Raw genomic sequence first — 20,792 nt, forward strand, 5'->3', positions numbered from 1 at the left:
CGTCTTCGGAGTTAAAAGTCCTGTTTACGTGTAAACCATTTCTTACGAAACAAATTACGACAGACGCACAAGAATAATTGACAACAAATGTCAATAACATGAGAAATAGTAACGCAAAGTTGATTTGCATTGTAAACGATTCAAGTGTAACTTGATTGATAGAATTCTAAATCGAAACTGACAACATGATCACCGTGTCTCCATTTTATAACTAGAAAGCAATACTCTCCATGCTATACACGGACACACAAGATGTGAGTTTCTGCTGATAATTTTTCCAAGTTATGTATTTGTAATATATTTTTTGCTTTAAATGTGTTCTTGCTAAGTGTTTTCTCTGTTTTTGTTAGAATTTGATTCCTTTTAAAGCGTAAAATTTTTTATTCAGAATTCTGTTTTCATATGAACTGATTGTACACTCGCACAGAGCGTGGCTGATTACGAATATCGCGTTGTTATTTTTCGAAATCATTTGAATACTTTTGCACAAATCATCTGAATATAATCACACAAATCGGAATAGTTTAAATAGCCAAACGTTTGCTTAGCGGAGCTCAGTATCGCTTCGTCAAACGACTTGACTTGTATTCGAGAGTTAGTGCAGAAAAAACTTGATATAAAAATGTTGTTCTTGAAGTTATCCTTTGTATTCCTGGTGTTTTTGTTTTCTTTTGAAGGAAAGTGTTCATATTTATGTTATTGATATTGATTACTGTTGTCGTAGATGGTTATTATATCAAAGTAAAATTGAGTTTTGAAATACAAAAAAGACCATGAATTCGGAATTAATTGAATATTAAATTTTAAACATTTGTGCTACAAAACCTCTCAAGTTTGCTTTTATACAAACTTGAGAAAAAAATCGAATGGGAGAAAAATATGTCTGACGTCAATGCTGCATAAATTTTAAAATTTTGTTTAAAAATTTATTTGGAAGGAAACAAATATTTTTGACCAGTGAAGACAAGTGTGTTATTTCTCAACAAACCTTGAGAACAAAAAATCCTAAGAAAAATGTCTGAAGGTTTACTTTGATTTGCAAGAAAAGATCTTCCACAAGATAATCTATGTCAAATAAGGATTCTGATTTTTCAAATCATTATATTATCACCGTCGATATAAATTTGTTAGCTTTTTTGTTATTGAAACGATTAAAAAGTATTTTCGAATTTTGAAAAGAATTTTCGATTGTTTCTCATTAATGCGGAAATGTTGAAAAAATACCACGTTTTTTTATTGATACACACATAGATTGAATCAAATTGATATACACATAGATATATTCAAAATTCTTTTTCGTTACAGATACGGCGACTGTTTCAACTCCTCCAACTGTTCCAATTCCTGGGCATTGTTCCGTCATTACGTCGCAAATAATCAAACTCTCGATTTTCGATTTGGAAGATGTCCAAATAAAATCGGCTCTTTATTTTAAAGTCAATGAATTCGAAAATCAAACTGTCGGTGAATTTCTCGATTACTTGGAAAATGTTCAACACATCTCCTTGAGTTCACATACTGCATCCGTACGATCTTCGAATCCACCTAAAGATGTCTCGCCTTTTACCACTATACCTCTTTCGACACCATTGTGTCAAGCAATCGATGTATCGTATGATGTATCGAAAGCTGATCGACTATACACATTATTTGTAGGAGTGGAACTGACTCCGCGCCAAGCATTAGTGAGAAGATTTTCGAGAGGTCTTGTCATCGACAATCACACGGGTCTCTTCAAAATGGGCACCTTGTCGCCAGTCATCTTTGACAAGACCTATCAGCCAGTTGAAGATCCGCCAACGCCAAGCGTCGTGTTCGAAAAGCACATTATCGAAACGGTTCACACCACAGAATCGACAGCTTCCAATCAAAATGGATTTTCCGCTGAAATATCAGCATACATCATATCAGTGAAGGCGGAATATTCAAAAGAAAAAAGTTCCACGTCGAAAAATTCAATGAAAACACGGAATGCAGTCGTCTCACTATTAAACAAGAAAACAGGATTGTATGTGGACGAAAGTAAAATAGATGTGGACCCGTCATTCGTTGAGAAACTTTATTCCATCGTTGACGACAAAAACTTATCATCGTACGATCGTACGAAACTTGTCGTCGGGTTATTGAATCGTTATGGATGGTACGTAACGAATCAATTTACTCTTGGAGGACGACTGGACGTCGTCAAATCATTGCGTGAATCGAGTGCCTCGAATGAGAGGAAGGAACTGGAAGCTTTAGAAACAAAGTTGGGTGCGGCATATAGTGTATTTAGTGCAAGTGTGGGCGCTTCTTCTAAAAAAGTTTCGAGCTCTGTTGACACGACTTCGCATTTTTCATCTGATGAACGTATCACGTCAACGGTAGATCGGGCGACAGACATAGCGTCTTTCATGAAACATGTGGGAGTCAAAGAAAATTGGCGGATCATCGCATTGGATAATATTGTACCGACCTGCAAATTCTTATTAAGAAATCACAGTAATTTGTTTGCTGAAATGCGGCGATTGATTATAAGCAACGTTCATCATCAATCCATCAGCAACTTGCAACCCCATATAAATATGTTGCAATATGTGAATAATATATGGGACGAATATGTTCAGCCTTTCTGAGCTAATCAGATAGGGAAAAAATTCAATTCAACGCAATCCAACTTGTCTCAAAATATTTCATATCTTTATTTTCAATAAAAAAATGCTCGGTTTATAACTTTGTTTGTTTCCCTGTCTTTTTCTTTTCTTCATAACCAACAATTCGATTGATCTTCTTTGAAAAACATTTATTATATACACAGAGGGAGGTGCTATCGAGAGAAACTTAACCTGCCTGCATGACCGAATGTGCAGTGAGCGGTGAAAAAAAATGAATTAAAAATTGTTCTTATGCACTGAGTGTTCATATATCATCCTCGCTATATTCTTTACTCATTAGGTGACAAAGTCTTCGTAGAATATACAATCAAACTTTTAAAGGCGTTGTCGACGACATGTTTGGCTTATTCATACGATCGGCTGGACTTGATGTTTGTAAGAAAACTTTGGCGAAAACCTAGAAAAAGTATAATAAGGAAAAAAGTAGGCATAATTCGTAAACAATTTGGTCGTTGCACTAGCATACAATTATGATCAACTATCAAAGCGACTCTAAGCCTCTGCGCTGACAGATAATGAACAAAAATTAACATTTTTATTTCTGTTGTCCATAACGATTGGCCCTGTACTTTACATGTAGGTGTTAATATTTTGATAGCAAATTACATTTTTTTGTTTATGCGACTTCAAGGCATCTCGCCCCTCAACACAACACTCTTGACACAACACAGCATTCATCACACTACTTACAGCATCACAACACGCAACAAACACAACCATACCACATCATACATCTAACCAACCACACTACACACCATAATCGTTTTCCCCACCGTTTATACCATCTACGGACATCGCTTTAATCATTTGCCTCATACAATTTTACGCTACAATGCTCATCGCTTCCGCAGCAATACGTTTTTTATGATTTCTAGTGATCAGCTTTCGCGATAGTTCCCTTATCGCTGACATACTTTTCTAAGCAATGAATAAAAAAAAATAAAATTATGATACACTTGCAAAATGCAATTTTACTTGAATGATTTTATTTAAGTTTTGTGGAGCTTACGAGAATGAACATTATTATCTGATTATTAGGAGAATTATTTGTGTGAATCATTTTTGCAATGAAAACATCTTATAAAGTAACACTTTCCACATTGAGAAAGGAACATACAGTTGTGTTAGATCTTTTCCATAATCGCTTCAAAAAAACTCATCAAAGAAAACTTCTAACCTACAAAAGGCATTTAATAGGCGAATAATCCAGCCGCAGCAGTTTGATAATTATGCAATTCTCAAACTTAATTCTTGAGAATAATTGCTGTTACAGGTTCTAGGGTATCCACGTGTATTTTTATCTTTATTTGTCGGTTATGTGAAAATGTGTGTGATAAAAACCGCCTGCCTTTTGTCCAAATAAATTTTCGATTATAAGATTTTTTACATTAAGAATGCTTCTATTTTAGTAAATCATTTAAAGCCTTAGACTAAACTATGTTTGCAAAGAATACCGACAAAATTTTAACCTTAGGACTAAGTTCCTTAAATATTATACAATTTCAAACGAAAAAGAACTATATGATATCATTTCCACTTTTTTAATACAATTACAAAAACAACAAAAAAAAACTGAGAGCATGAAACTGTTTCCAAAAAACAAAAATTTACTAACGCGCGTTTAATTTTTCTCAGTGTGTTCAAAATTGAACATGTTGTTATATTAAATAAGAAAAGATAAGAGGTATCATATACATACATACATATCTATATACAGTCCACTAATTCTAAATAATCATTTCTTTGACTCGGCAATATGTTCAAATATCATTGAACATGCTTACTTACTTCAGATCGGCTTACTATAGCATATAGTTCCCATACAAACCGAATGATCGGTATAGAGTGCTTGTATGAAAAACCTTCGCATTTGACGTGGTATCTTAACGAAATTTGACATGGAATACTGCTTAAGGTAATAACGTAATCTCCGACAAAATTGTTCAGATCGGATTACTATAGCACATAGCTTCCATATAAACTTGACACATAGTTACTAAAAGAAATGGACCTCACAAAACCGCTACAACGTAGAGTTTTTATACCCTGAACAGGGTATATTAAGTTTGTCACGAAGTTTGTAACACCCAGAAGGAAGCGACGGAGACCCTATAAAGTATATATATAAATGATCAGTGTGTTGAGCTGAGTCGATTTAGCCATGGCCGTCTGTCTGTATATATACGAACTAGTCCTTCAGTTTTTAAGATATCGTTTTGAAATTTTGCAAACGTCATTTTCTCTTCAAGAAGCTGCTCATTTGTCGAAACTGCCGATATCGGACCACTATAACATATAGCTGCCATACAAACTGAACGATTGGAATCGAGTTCTTGATCTAGTTACTAGACAATAGAATTAATCGAGGTATGCACTGCGACCTTGGGTCTATTGTGCCCTCTCCTAACTCACAGGAACTCACCAAGCCCCAACAAATCGATAAATTCTAGTATTTTGCTGGGAGCTAGTGAGTCGATGTGATTCCTATCCGGAAATGTAATTCCAAGGGCCTTAGACCTGCGTCTGCAGACTGCGATGCAATCGATCAGCAGGTGCTCCGGGGTTTCAGGTTCCCTGTCGCAGACATAGTTACTAAAAGATATGCATCTGCGAAGGGTATGTTAGCTTCGGTGCAGCCAAAGTTAACGTTTTTTCTTATTTCGTTTAATTTTCTTATTTTGTATTTTTCTATATAATAATATTCCTTTACGCAACTTGCTTTTGCGCCGTTTCAACTAATGAAAAAATCTCAAATTCTACACTAAACATTTCTTCATTTGCTTTCCAAATTTCTTTCTTGGGCTTAAAATTCCTAATGAAGCAAGTTTATATGGCGCGCTGATATTAAAAAACTTTATACAATTCTTTCACTAACTCGCGAATTTTATTAAAAAGAATGCGTCTGAACAATGAATATGAGCTGTATCTGTCACAGTATGCAAGATGCCGACGAAAAGCAGAAACTTCTGCCGTTGCTTCCACACATTACCACGCATGCACGAAAACAAAAGAACATGCGTATGAAACTGAGAAAAATCGCAGCGAAAACTGACAGTCTGCAATCAGCGGGTAGCAAAATGACAAGCTGAAAAATTCTTTTCCTTTTGTTCGCGAAAATTAGCGACGAACACACGCACTGGAACAATGTGCCTTGGCTTATATTTAATACCAACCGACCACACTTGATGGCGGTCTAATGGAATCGTCAAACATTTGTGTCAGTAAGTCGCAAGTTTGAACGCAAACGTGGCGCATTGCGAAGTAATGGGCAACTGACGCAGCGGCATATAACGGTGAGTGCACATAACCAAAGTAGTGCGGAGCTAATCCAGGTGTTTTGCGGTCAATGATGATGTTGACTACGAGGGTGGTCATAAGGGAGGTGATGGCCCTGGTGTTCAAAGCATAGCAGCGTTGGCAGTGGCACATACACCTGAAAATCAGTTACACACGAGCCAGTTTGAGGGGAGCGGCGCCAGCATAAACTGTAAGATGCTTAAAGGATTGTTGTTTGGCGGTGACACATTATGACTGGAAAGCGGCGGAAGCATAAACCAAACGGCGCGAATAACGGTTGCTAATGGTTACTCTTTAGTCATTAGCCTTAGAGAAATCTAGGCTCGAATTGGGATCTATATCCAAGCGGCATTTCACACTGCGCCTATGGCATCTGACATGCGGCCGGCGTACTGCGGTTTGTGGACTGGGATAACAGGTGTGTAACGTACATGTATGTGTTTGCATATATGTGTTCTGCCTTTCGTTACGTCACACCATTGTTCTATTTCTGTTAGCAACGCTATACGTTTATTTACCTGACGGCTGGCTTTGCTTGCCTGTCACTCACCGTTTAACGCTCAGTCCTTATAGCGTAATGACAATAATGATATTGGCGACAATAGCATGCGTTAATTGTATCACACATACATGCAGGTATACACACATACAGTGAAAGTGCTAACTCGCTTAACAAAAACATTTATGTATGCTGACGATAACTGAGCTGTCATTAAATTTCGGGTTGAGCCACTTCCGAACGAAAGGGGGAGAGACAAAAAGAGATAGCACATTCCTATGAGGTGTTTGACAAATAAGTGAAAACAGAAGACATTTGGGAAGGCAAAGAAAGTTAGGCATTAACTTATATATTGACATACATATAAGAAGGACAATGCATAGGTAAAAATAAGAAGGGGCAGCAGTTTTGAACCATAAAAAAGAAGGATAAATATATTTTCCATATTTGTCATATTTTTTATCTACCCTAAATTATATATCGCACTTATGCACAATATAACAGTATGTTCTTATGGGCGAACAAAGAATTTAATTCTATATAACGTGTTTAATTTTCGAACCAAATAATCCACTTATTTTCCCATATTTTATGAAATCTCATTTAAAATTTTTTATTGTATGACGTTTTCTAGGCTTCACCAATTTGTTGCGCTCTGTTTTTTACTTTCTATTGTCTCATTGCTGGCTTTTCCAGTTGAGCCAAATTTTTTGTTTGTTGACTCTTTCTAAATGACAAGTGAAAATGTCAGTAGCCCAGCGCCATGTCAAGCCACCACAACGATTGTATTGATGCCAGTGTTCTTTGAAATTTATTGTTGAAAGTTTTGTTTATGTAACTATCAAATAAATGTTCGAATAGCTCGTAAATTCAGTATTTTAGCTGTTAATTCTCTGCTGGTATATAATACGTCCGACACTTGATGGTTTTTTTTTTTGTTAAAGAAAACAACGAAGGCAAATAAAAATGTATTGTAATTAAAGAATTGAGAGTAAAGTAAATATAAAGTATTATAAATATCAAATGGAAAATTATTAAATTATATTAGAATATACCATTAATATCATATACAAAGAAATTAAAAGTAAAATAATATTATGTTTGAACCACAAATCGGTTAAAGATCGCATAGCTAACAATCATGGGATAACTACTACATTGAATTCGAGCCTAGATCACAAAAAAATGGCATCATTTACTATATATTAAACAAGATATCTTAACATTATTTAAAAGCTGTCTAAAATCACTTAACAACAATACATATAATGTCACATCATATTTATCATTGTAGATATTTTTAGCACATAATGAATTCATATCAAGAGTATCAAATTAATTTTTAATTTATATCTCAGCGGTAGTAGAAGTCTAAAAGATATACATACATGTTGCTCTATAACATCAGAAATCATATCATCACTTTAATTAGTGGAATTCAAATGATTTGAAAATAAAAATAAATGTTGTAATTGACATATGTTAAATATCATGCTTAACTCAAAAGTAGCCTTTAATGGCATTCAATGATCTGACACATACTTACATAAGTATATACAGAAGTATGAATATACATATATTCAAGGCATAAGATAATTTGCGAGCTATGTATGTACAAACAACCTTCTCAAACCCAAACAAGTTGAGCCCAGCTAGTGCTATACCCCTTTGCCATGAAACATTGCCACCACCTACAACAGCACCAATCGCTGTATGCTCCCGCATTGATTGTGCAATTAAATCAGTACGCCGAATTCCAACCGAAGGCCAGCAAGTATTTTCTTTTTTTTTAATGGCGTCATTGTGGTGACAAATGGCGGTTGGTGTGGTTTAATGATGGTGGTCAAGTGTGTTGGAATTCGTACAACTACACTTACCAATAACAATGTACGTTAAAAGGTTTAATAAAAACTATAAAAAACACATAAAATTCATTGCCGCATACGAATATAAATTAAAGTGGTATGAAGAAAAACAATAAATAGATGAAGGTGAACCTCTCTGAAACGCGTAAAATACGAGGAATGTGCTAAAGAAAGAAAGAAAAAACAATGTGAAGGAATGTAAATCATTATTGCATTAGAATTTCGCTGAAATAAAATTTGATTATGTTTGCGAGGGACAAAAACAGATGACAGGAACGGGACAATGGAAAGAGTAGATAAGAAGAGATAAAAGATAGTTATATTATAGAGAATAGAAATATATAATCAGTTGGGGTATACATTTGTTTAATGAAATACCATTTTGGGGCTGTCAGTTTATTAATTTTTAGTCAAAATTTTTCGTTAAATTATAAGCATATAGTAAAGACTTTTCCAAAAGTGCAATTTGACATTCAGCGAAGAAAGAACAAAGAAAACAATGTTTTTTTGTTCATTTCAAAAATAATTTATTTTGGTCCAAGGGGATTTGTTTCAGCTAATATTTAAAAATTAGATCGCGTAAATGGGTCGAATGTTGGCTTTCAGTTAAGCTAAGGTCTTTGGCTTATTAGCGTATACCTTGGATTCCAAATAACCCCACAAATAAAAGTCTGGTGGCGTCAAATCTGGTGATCTCGGTGGCCAGTCAACATCACCATTTTTCGTTTTCAGCCATTTCGATGGCCCATTTGCCAAAATTAAGGCGTCGCGGATAATCAGCTGGGTTTAGTTTTTGTGCCATTTGAATTTTATATGGAAACATCTTCAAATCTTTATGAATTATGCGTCGGAGAGATGCGTTCATCAGAACGTCTTGTGCGTTGTCTGGATGCATGACTGGCATTACTGAGATTACCGGTGTTCACAAATTTTGCGTATAAAGACTTAATTGTGTTCTTAACTGGAGCACTTTTCACTTTATTTTTTTGCGAAACGCACGTTGAGTTAACACAATTGAAAAGTTATTTTGAATATAAAGCTGAACAATTTCAGCGCGTTCTTTTGGAGTGTACTGTTCCATGGTATAAATTGTCTTCGAATGACGCTTCTAACGCGGTATGACATTAGCCGATTTGTCAGCGCTGTTTAAAGTTACAGCGTTGCCAGATGGGTCAACTTTAAATGGCCCTACCCTGTATTTGATTTTCTCGTCCATGATATATGTAGTATACTACAAGTTTTCAAAGTCGTGTTAGTCTTTTTAATACATTTATATTTGTTGACATCTGTGTATTTAACAAATTCAAAAGGATAGTGCGGTGACAGCGTTTTGATATGATTTTGTAGGCTATACCGGAAAGAGCTTATTCCGACTGTTTAATGAACTGAAAGCTTAACAAAAGTGCATTTCAAGAGATAGTGGTTACTATGAAAGGAGTGAAATTGATTTCAAGACTAATTTAGTTGAACGGAAAAATTACTTTTTTCTTTTGACTTTTGATCTCTCGAAAAAAAATTGGTGCGGTACAATACCCAGAAAAAGATCGATTTTGTCATGAGGGATAGATCAGTATATATACATAAGTTTTTGAGTTAACAATTTAAAATATTGTATACCTCCTTTTCTCCCGAAAAGCTGCTCATATGTCGATACCAATATCGGAGCGCTATGTGATATAGCTGTCATAGAAACTGATAAATGAAAATCTCGATAAATATTCTCATAAAAAAATGTTTCTGCAACAAGTACTTGGCCTGTAGTCTACGTAAAAGTACTTTATATTAAACAATACGGCTAGAAAGAACTAACAAATCGTTTTCCTTTGGAAGCAAAACCTTGACTGGTTATGTTCTCAGGTTTAGCTATATAGTAAAAGTTGTTGCTATAAGAATTCCATCTGTGAAGGATATTATAGCTGTGGTGCAGCTGAAGTTAATATTTTGTCTTCTTTTTCTTCCTAAGCATTTTTCTTGAAGTCAACAACTGGGAGAATCGTCGGCCCAGAATATGTTATATCAAAAATGAAGTTATTTTCACCATGATGCTTTTCATCATTTTAAAGAGTGGGAGACAGTAGAGCATATACTATTACTAAATTCTGATAGATCAAAAATTTAATGAATTAAATAACAAAAAATAAACGTGGAGTTAGTTTGAAAGAAAAAAGCTAAATCAAATTTATTAATGTAATTAGCCAGAAACTGTGTTGTAAAATTGAAAAAAAAATAGTTAAGAATCCCGACTAAAGCAAAAGCATTAAATTATGCACGCAAAAAATGTAAAGACATAAAAATTTCATAATTCATAGGATTTTATTTTCCGCGTTAAAAATCAAGTGTTAAAAATCAAGCAAAGAAATGATGCGACAGCAAGCAGTTATTGAATTGGGAAAAGCACTCATAAATCAATGCAATTTAAATGCAATTCATGGATGGTAATAGAGGTTGCAATAAAAATATAACAAAAAGCAATGCGAATGCAAAAGCAAAAACGACAATAAAAGGGAAATAAAATTAAAAAAGTGAAAATAAAAACAAAACTAAAAATACAACAAACATAATAACAACAATTAATTGTCGTGTGTGGGGCCAGGACAAATTTCATTGGAAAGCGAAAAATTGCGGCAAATTTGCGTCAGCAAAAAGTATCTCAATTGCATGAATGATGACACGACAAGGTGAGGGGCGCCACCGATGGCTTATGAAAAAGGCTGAAAGTTGACAGACGGCAAGCGCAGCCACAGTAAGCGCTATACAAATAAAGAGTGAACTATATACATGTATGTGGCACCGCATTTACCTACACACAACTGACTTCATATATAAATATGTATATATGTATGTATGTGAAAGTGTATTTATGCGTTTGTTGTACGTATAAGCGCGTGGTGCGGTATTCCAACACGGCCACTTTGCGAAGCTTTTATTGCTGCAAATTGTTGCAATTAATGGTGTGGCTGACGCCTGGGGATTTTCGAGCTTATAGCAAGCTGACGTGAGGGATTATTTTGCTTTTGTATTTATTTCAGTCTTATTTTTGGCGTAACCCTGAACAGGAGTGTATAACATATGGCACGAAATTTGCAATACGCAGAAGGAAAGGGCGGAGGCAATATAGAGTAAATACATACATATATATGAACTAATTTTGAGATATAAATATGAAATTTTGTACAGGTCCTTAGCTTTTCAAAAATCTACTCGTTTGTCGGAATCACTAGTAACGGACCACAATAACATGTAGCTGAAACACAAACTGAACGGTCAAAATCAAGTCCTTATATTGAAAACTTTTTTATTTGAATACACATGTTCAGAAAATTTGGCATGGACTATTCTCTAAATCAGTGCTTCGATTTTCGAAGAAATTTTTCAAATCAGAATATTATTTCATATAGCTGTCATATCATCGGAACGATTAAAACCTAGATTTTGTTTGGAAAAATGTTTATTAGAAAATATATCATCACGAAATTTGGTATGCACTAATGCCTAAGACAACCCTACAATCTCTAAACTAATTGTTCCGATCGCATCTCTAGAGCATGTGACTGCCATATAAACTGACTAAAAATCAAAAGTCGAAAAAGTAAAATTTTTGTATGAAAACTGTTTTGTGAAGGGTATTATAGCTTCCGTTCGACCGAAGTTACCTTTTTTTCCGTGTTTACTTCTCCAACTTTAATACCGTTTAATAAAATACGTCGAAAAATATCTGTGGCAACCCTGTGTAAATAAAATCAGCCTACCAATATGGTCAGCCCTTCTGGTTATATCGCAATGTTTGTATTGATTTCGGCTGCTGCTGCATAAACATGCAACTGATTGGCACGTAACAACGCTGCTGTCTGGTTCGTTGGCAGGCATACGTGCAACAATTAAAACTGCTTTGTAAAAATCTTTTAAAAATAACAAAAGCAGGCAAGTGAACATCAACAAACGTGTATTGAAAATTCACATTCTCCGTGGTATATACACACATGCACACGTCAATATAGTCACACGCTCACGCATTTAAGCAAACAAACGTCAATTGTTAGCGTCGAAATTCTTCAATAATTGCGACGAACAACGAAAAAAAGCGAAATTTAGAAAATGGAAAAGGCTTGAAACTAAATTTTCTTAAAAATCTTAGTAAAATCACTTTTTTAAAGTGAACGTTGAAAAAGCTACAATAAAAAAATAGTTCAGGAAATAAGTATGAAAATGTATAGTATGTATTAATATTAAAGAACAAAATGCTAAGAATTTAAATAAAACTGCTAAAACAAAGAAGAAATGTGTAATTAATTTTAATTAAAAAGAAAATAAAAAAACATTATTATTTTCAAAAACTCAATTTTCGAACATCACAATGAAGCGATTATTTTCTGCAGCAAATTAAATGCATTGCCAAATCATACACACACTTTGGCGTCCATCACGCTGTTTATTCAATAGGCGGACGGAAAACAGATGTAGGAGTATAATATAACTATGATAATACTTTCGATAGCCCATACTGTTGGTCTGTTATAAATATTTTTTATATTATAATAAAAATAATGTATATCATAAAAAAGTTCTAAAAATTAAAAAGTTTGTCCAAAATAAATATTTTTTAATTTACGAAAGGATACCCAAAAAATAAAAATCTTAAAAATTAAATTTTTTTTTAATAAAAAAATTTTGCTCCCGAATATTTTGCCAAAAATTTTTCAAAATAATATTTTCTTTTTCAATTTAAAACTGGTTTTCGAAAATATTTTTTTAACTTACAAAATTTCCAAAAGATATAAATTAAACTAAAAATCAGAAGAAAAAATTTGGGATAAGAGATCTGTTGCGAATTTGAGGTTTTCTCAAAAGGAATTTGGGTTTAAAAATTTTCCATCAAGTACAGCCATTTTTGTCTTTTTGAGTGGTGGTGGTTTGCCTTCTTCACTCCACAAAAGAACCTATGTGATATGAAATTTTTTATTAATTTTCGGTCCTAGCAACAAACAGCCTCTAATATCACAATCCAAAAATGACCGTTTCACCTTCTAACTGTAGCTCGCCTTCAAATGGATGTATTTACTTAGGCTACCCAGAGGATACTTGGTCAAAGACCGGAAGTCGTGAGCTGCTTGAGCTCTATGTAAAATGATCGTTTCTGGCCACTCCCAATTGAATGGCGATCAGAAAACTTTCTTCACTTGCGGGAACTTCTACACATGACTCCAAACTTCCAAAATGACTGTCATTGGTGTTAATTTCTAAAAACAAATTATGGTTATAAACAAATTTATTATAATTTTCTATTTAATTCTCTTCCCAAAAATAGGATTTTTTCCAATACTTACTGTATTTTACAATCAGGGAGTACAATAAATTTAGCTCGGCCAAATTAGTCGGAAAACTAACACATATGTTACACAAAATCACTTCCACCTGCAATATGGCACCCACACACTGAAATATTATAAAGCGCTCACACACTAATCATTAAAAGTGAAATTTGCCTAGAGCTAGCTACAGTCACAATCGTGTAGCATTTCTCCAAATGTGTCACTACAGTATGTACAACAACAAATCCAGCCGGTATGAACATATTGTTTGCCACAGCAACTGCAACATATTCTGCTACATTCACCAACGGCAATTGTCAAAAACAATAACAATTATTTCCGACGCACTCATGCTCTTCTATACATACATACATATGTAAGTGCGTGCATGGCCTGAACAGCTGCTGCTGAATAGATTACACGAACATAAGTTACGCTGGTACACTCACTCATACATTCATTTCATGCCCATGCATGTATTTGTTCAGGCATTTTATTATTATTTAAGTATGTTTGTATATATTTGTGTGTAGAGTATATGCTTAAGGAAATTGCCCTGCGATTGCAGACAATTTTGTTCACACATAAGCTCAGCATGCGGCAGGTGTGCGAATATGCCGCTTGTTGCAGCATGGCTGATTCTGTATTCATACCTACATATGCATTTGCCCATAAAAAACTCAAATCACTTTTGTGCAGCATGCCAAATGGTAGGCAGGCCAAGCGTTTGTGTTTCCATTGCAAATGCAGCGTCTCAAAGTTGCTGTCGCTTAGATGCTCCCTCAGTAATATTAGCCTGGGAAAGCTTATGTTTGCATATATTCATCTGCTTCTTTGAAAGATTTGCTATGGCCTGTAAGGGCATTTCTGTTGCCCTTAGTATAATTTTGGGGATACTGTTTTCGAGATTTTGGGACTCAAAAATCTTTCCTGAAATTTTGAGATTCTTTGACCATATACTATATCTTTAACTTTTGCTTGAATATTCCAAAAATCAGTCCCGAAATTTGGGGACTCTATAACACTTGTTTGAATAAAATATATTTATAAAATATAAATGTTCGGTATTCTATACTTAAATATATACCTTGTAAAAAAATAAAATAAAAAAAAAAATATAAAATATTTTTTTAATATTCGTAAAACAGCTCCGGAATTTTGAGATGATATAACTATAAACCTTGTGAAAGCCATGAATTTGGAAGAAAACAATTCCAAGCTTTCGTAGTTAAAAAATTAAACAGATTTTTTTATTACAATTTTGATTTGGAAATCGCTTAGAAATAAAGAAAATGAGAAGTTTACAGTTGTGAAAATCCGATTTCACGTTGAGAGAGTACATACTTCGAAGTGTTGGCTTGAAACCATAGGCTGCATTCATTAGCATTGCATTAATATTTCCTTCATTTTTTGATTAGGCATTTGAAAATATTAGAAAACGTTTTTTCCTAGGACTACAAAGAGTTCTCTCTCCTCTCACTTCATTATTTACGCTCTGGTAGCCACAACCTAAGTCAAAATATCAGCACACGATATTATGAAAAAACAACAACAAAGATAATACCAAGAATTATGCTAATGTTGCCAAGATAAGGATTGAGCAAAGTGCATCATATATTGCAAGAGGCAAGCAACTACTTGCAACCAGAAACAATTTCTAGTAAACTCTTGGTAGCAACTTTGTATAAAAAGAACAGCAGAGGAGTTTTTGCAAACTGTAACATTTTTTTCTTAACTCCTAAGAGTTCATCGCCTTACAAAACACAATTTGCGTCCAAAAAACGCTTAAGGCTTCAGCAATAATTACAAAACGATTATGAGAGCTAAGTACAAGCTCTCTGAGTGTAATGTCTGTTAACACACAACAACAATAGTAACAACTACATAAGTAGAACTTTACTAGCAGTTAGCTACTCTCATAAATAACAAAGTGCGCAAACCAATTGCCAGGCATCATCATTGTCATGGAGCCGCAAAGTCGCTTGTCCTGCATTTAATCTTGTTTACCCGACGCTTGACTCGACAAGTGGGTCGTAAATCATGACCTATCGCACTTATGAATATGTAGCACGTGCATGTGTACGAGTTTAGATTCTTACATAGGCACAGGGGTATGTGAAGGCATAAAATGGAATGAGGAGCATAAAATGGTCTATATTGTTACGTAAATGTGATATCGTATCTGCTCGTCCAAGCCGATTCTATACAACTTGAAAATGTGAAATTCTTCTGTTACTTATTATATCTGCAAACGGAGAATCAAAGGGTGGCATCATCCAGCTTTTAAAATAGGCCAATCAATCTTTTGGTGGCTTTGTACCAAAATAAAAATAACAACTCCAGTTTTAAGTTCTCACTTACATACTGCTGCGATACATGAATTATCGTAGGCTTAGACATCCAAAAGCTACTAGTTTTTACAAATAATATTTACGCCATTTTTTGGCCGTCACCGTCACTCACAAACACTTCTGTGAGTCAAAGTTCTCGGAAAGAAACGGGGCTGACTCGAAAATATTCTCAAACTTCAGGCCTCAGCTGGTTAGGTCTATTTATTATCTTAGGTCATTCACACGAGCCACAGAATCCCCCAATAATTTCAAAACCCCGGGTATTCGTTTCCGCATCCTCATAGTGCACTGCAATCAGGTCAACAAGCAATCAGTGCAAACAGGAGCGGCAAACAAGTTATCTGTTAGGCAAAGTGTTGTTCATGGTTTGAGAAACTGTGAGAGGTATGGAGATCGGGGATATTGGGGCGTCAGTGCAATTAGCGGCGAAATTATTTTAATAAAATATTCAGAGGGCTTATAAACGTGGTCATAAGCTTGCTTTAAGCCTTGGCGCTAATGACAGTTGAGACTGCAGCTATTGTTGCAAGCACCGTAGTTGCTTTTGTTGTGCTAACCCTATGACAATCTACACCTTGTATTCCCTTTAAATGACTAAACCATTGCTCCACCAATCACCTGCCACATTTGCTTTTGCTCATTTTCCCTTAACAAAATAAATGCCTTTTGACGTGACGAAGTGCACATCTTCAAAGGCGACGAACTGCCATAAGCGCAATGGCTGCGAGCCTACTCATATGCCACTGCTCTTACAACGGCACTTTGCGTGTAGAAAAGTCTTTGCGATTGTGTTAACTGTGACACAAACCAGCACCTTAGTACCTACTCACCTGCTTGTTCGCCTGCCTGCTATTCACCGGCTCGCTCTTATCCACTTGAATGACTTGTGGACGGATTGTGCTGCTGTCGGCGACTTGCGTCAACACTCTGACAGGGCTGTCAGCGTTGCTGATAGCAGCGTAGTGGCAGTAAAAAGTGAAAGCTTTTGCCTTCAGTCGCAATACTCACCACCGACGCTCTCTTCATTACTTTGCGCTCATACACAGCAAACCTGCAACTCAATTGGAATTTATGGTTATCGTGGTTCGGGTTTTTTGCTGCTGCGTCCGCTGACACTCAACAAATAAAGTCACATGCGAGCCAGTTCTTTATTTACATTGACCTACGAAGATGCATGAGGAATGTGAAGTTTCTTCACATGCTATGGTGTTTCTGTGTTGTGGCACGTGCGACACTTGACAAGTAGCGTTTTTCGATCACTAGCTCGTACTTTGACTTTGAAAAAGTTATAATTTATTTTGATATTCGCTTGGACTTTTTGCATACAAACAATTTTTTACACTATGATTTGTTTATTTTGGCAATAGTGATGACACAATCGATTAATTTCGATAAATATTTAAATTTTCATTATAAATCAAGCATAAAATGTATTATTTATTGCGTGAGGCTTAGAAAAATTAGAACGAAGCGATAACATTTTCTGAAAACTCTATAGTTCAATATATATTGGAAATTTATATATATATTGGAAATTTGTATAAATTCAACCATAACATTTATCAAAATCGATCAGTTTCGACTATTATTTAAAATTTATTTAAAAAAAAATATATAATTTTAAAGCAATATTCTTTCAGAAGAATTTATAGCATCATCAATTCGATTCCGATAAATTTTGAAATTTTCCATTGATATAACTATCAAAATTGTTATACATGTGTTGGGGCTTAGACGACTGAAGCATACGAAGTTTCGAACAAAACGCCAAACTCGGGAAGAAACACAATCAAACAGTTTCGATAATTTTTGATATTTTTACTAAAGCAATTATTTAGCCATTTCTTCTCATGAAAGTTTCAGTTAAATAATTACGTCACCAGGAAACATGATGACACAGTTTAATGATTTTCGATAAACTTGGGAAATTTTCATAAAATCAAGAACTAAAAATTACTGGTGTGTTTTTAAAAAAACAAACAAATGGCTTCTTAAGCGTCAATTTTGTTCGTCAACGCTTTCCGGGATAGAAGATCTAGAATCTTATTCACTGTTATATTGAGAACTAGAGAAGCTCAGACACCCTTTTACCGACATATTTCATAAAAAGGTGTTTAAAAGCCTATTTATGTATATTATCGACAAACACTCATAATTTTAAAATTTTACGATAATATTATTTAAACTTCAAAAATCAACTTTTCAAATAGTTAAATCTCTTTGCCATCTCCTTTGAAATGCTGCCGTTCTGATTTGTCATATTCCATGACCTTTTTTCTTTCCCGATTTTAATTATGCGCAGTCAAATAAACCCAATTAAAAGTATTGCTCACATTTCATGAGAAAAAATTGTAAAGCAATTTTAGTTTGCTTTGATAGTACGCATGTATGTATGTGCTTATATACGTATATTTCTGTGAGTGAGCACTTGGAAATGTTTTCATAAACTTGCAGAGGACCATTCGCATAAGCTTTTATTTTATAACTTAATTTCAACATGACCGAACGGCAAGCAAAAAACCCACTACTTACATATACATACATTTATGCCTTACACATATGAAATACCATACCATACCATACTCAGTCATCAAATGTACACTCGTCAAATCATATAAATGTGATAAATCGGAGTGGAGAATACTTCTAAACTATGTGTTTTTAAGTTGCCATATCAATGTTGTGAAATGAATATATGCTAAGGTTGAAGTGGTTAAACCAATATCAGAGCACCAAATTCGGATATAAGCATTTATAAGGCTCACCCTTTATTACAACTCATATCTGGGTAATAAAACATATTAAACTTTATTCGGAAAATATTTCTACTTGCCGTACATTACATACATACATGTATATGTAGTTACAACTTAACTTGTGCCCATAGTGGTCATCCTCTCACGTGACTACACGAGTTGCTCATTTCTACTGAAGTTGTTGTAGTTGTATATACATATATGTGTAATGTTCGAATTGGTGCTAGAAAGTCAGAGTATAAGTGCAAATGAAATACACTGTGATACACAATGTGACAAATTGGCTTAATCTTCTAACAAAAAGCTTTCACTATACCGAAAACGATCAGAACGGCTTTTACAACCATTTAGGCGGTGGAGATAAAGCTATTCTCGTATATTAATCTCGTGTATGTACATTGTTTATCTTTCCCAATTTATTCATAATTCTTTAATATTTAATACACCGTGTCCCTCTGAGTTTAAGGACAGCGTAACAGAAATTCATTTTACTTGATTTCCAGATACATTTTTTATTCCACAGTCTTGTACAAAGTTTTCCTCAAATGAATCAAAGAATTTAGTATTTTACTTTCTTTTATATATATTAACTCTCTCCCTACTGCTAGTCTCTCTTTTCTTACTTTCTCTTCTACGTCTTACTCTGTCAATAAGGCAATTATTTATCAAGAGGCACATGCGGATCTACGTTACCATTTATAACCCCTTCTATAAAGGTGTTTCTCTGAAAGTTGGGATTGAGTACCGATCGCCGAGCAGTTCAAGCTAGATAAGGTGACGTTAAAAAGTCTGATCCTACCAGCAGGGATTCCACTTTGATAGTCCAGAACGATCCTTGGTGGAACCTAAAACTCTATATAATGGCATGAGGGTCTGCTTCAAATTCTTTTAAGCTTGAATCATCGTCTGGCAGGATTTGTAGACTTTTTTTTCCTGTTATTTCTTCTTACGAAGCAAATATTTCAGATCGGATCACTAAAGTAGATAGTGCCATACACACCGACCTAATTCTAGTTGGTAAACATTTTTATTTGTGAAGGGCATTATTGATCTTTGCAATGGAAGTTGTTTATTATTGTTTTTAAAAGTTTTCCTAATTTTACCCCACTGTATCACCATTACACCACAAATCAATTAGTAAGCAAAATATTCTGACGAGTCCTTGCATCAGCATGAAAATGAAAAGGAGCAACAAACAACAAGTTGTGAAATGAGCATTTAAATTTAGAATCTAATAGTCAATAATTACTTTATGGCCAATGAAAATGAAATCACCATTGGCATAGCGGTAAAAGCAAATGGAAAGCAAATAAAAGCTAAAACAAAGGTCAGCAAAGTAAGACAGCAATTAAAACATGGCTACAGCTCTTTCATCGGCAAGTCAAAATGACTTACAATTTCCACTCAAAGAGAATGTAAAGTAACGGAAGCAAATTGAAACGAAATGACTGCAATTGAGTCGAGCGTTTGTGTGTGTTTGGTGAGAATTAGTTGCCCACATATACGACGATATCCGCATAGTGTAGCGTATAACATGATAGTGACCCACTTATGCGATAATCCAAGTCGCTGACGACTGTCACATGGTGGTGGCGCGAACTATACTCCCGTCCGGGAATTTGGAACTAATTGTTTAAATTTGCGTGCTGATTTCATAATATTAAATGTAAAATAGTGCGATCTCTCCTTCACGATAACGGTACTTTCCAACTTCCAGAAACACACACAAACGTACTCCAAATTTTCCATATTTTTCACCCATAATTTGAATGGATTTTTATTATATAACTTATTAAAATAGTTGTCTGCCAAATTTACGGAAAACTCAATGAAGATTGGGAATATTGTGGGAAAGCCAAAGGGTAAAGTATTCCGTTCAAACGTACCTTTATCATAATTTTTTCTTCTAATTCTTTTCATCATAATTCTTCTGACATATATAATAATGGAGCAATTTTATACTGTTATATTCATTATAGTCGTTTGATATAAATAAAACCAATAGATGGCGCTATAAATTTTTAAGGAAAAAGTGCCACTATAAGGCGATTTGATTACTTA

The 20,792-nt window shown here is 34.6% G+C and overlaps 1 protein-coding gene across 1 annotated transcript; it reads left to right on the forward strand.

Moving 5' to 3' along the window:
* Positions 1-548: 548 nt before the first annotated feature.
* LOC125778979 (uncharacterized) lies at positions 549-2,717 on the forward strand. The gene is made up of 2 exons (XM_049459028.1): positions 549-675; positions 1,304-2,717. Exons 1-2 carry the CDS (start codon positions 623-625, stop codon positions 2,613-2,615), a joined length of 1,365 nt encoding a protein of 454 aa, XP_049314985.1. The 5' UTR covers positions 549-622; the 3' UTR covers positions 2,616-2,717.
* The last annotated feature ends 18,075 nt before the right edge of the window (positions 2,718-20,792 follow it).

Source organism: Bactrocera dorsalis, chromosome 5 (genome assembly GCF_023373825.1).
Source record: "Bactrocera dorsalis isolate Fly_Bdor chromosome 5, ASM2337382v1, whole genome shotgun sequence".
Taxonomy (NCBI): Eukaryota; Metazoa; Arthropoda; class Insecta; order Diptera; family Tephritidae; genus Bactrocera; species Bactrocera dorsalis.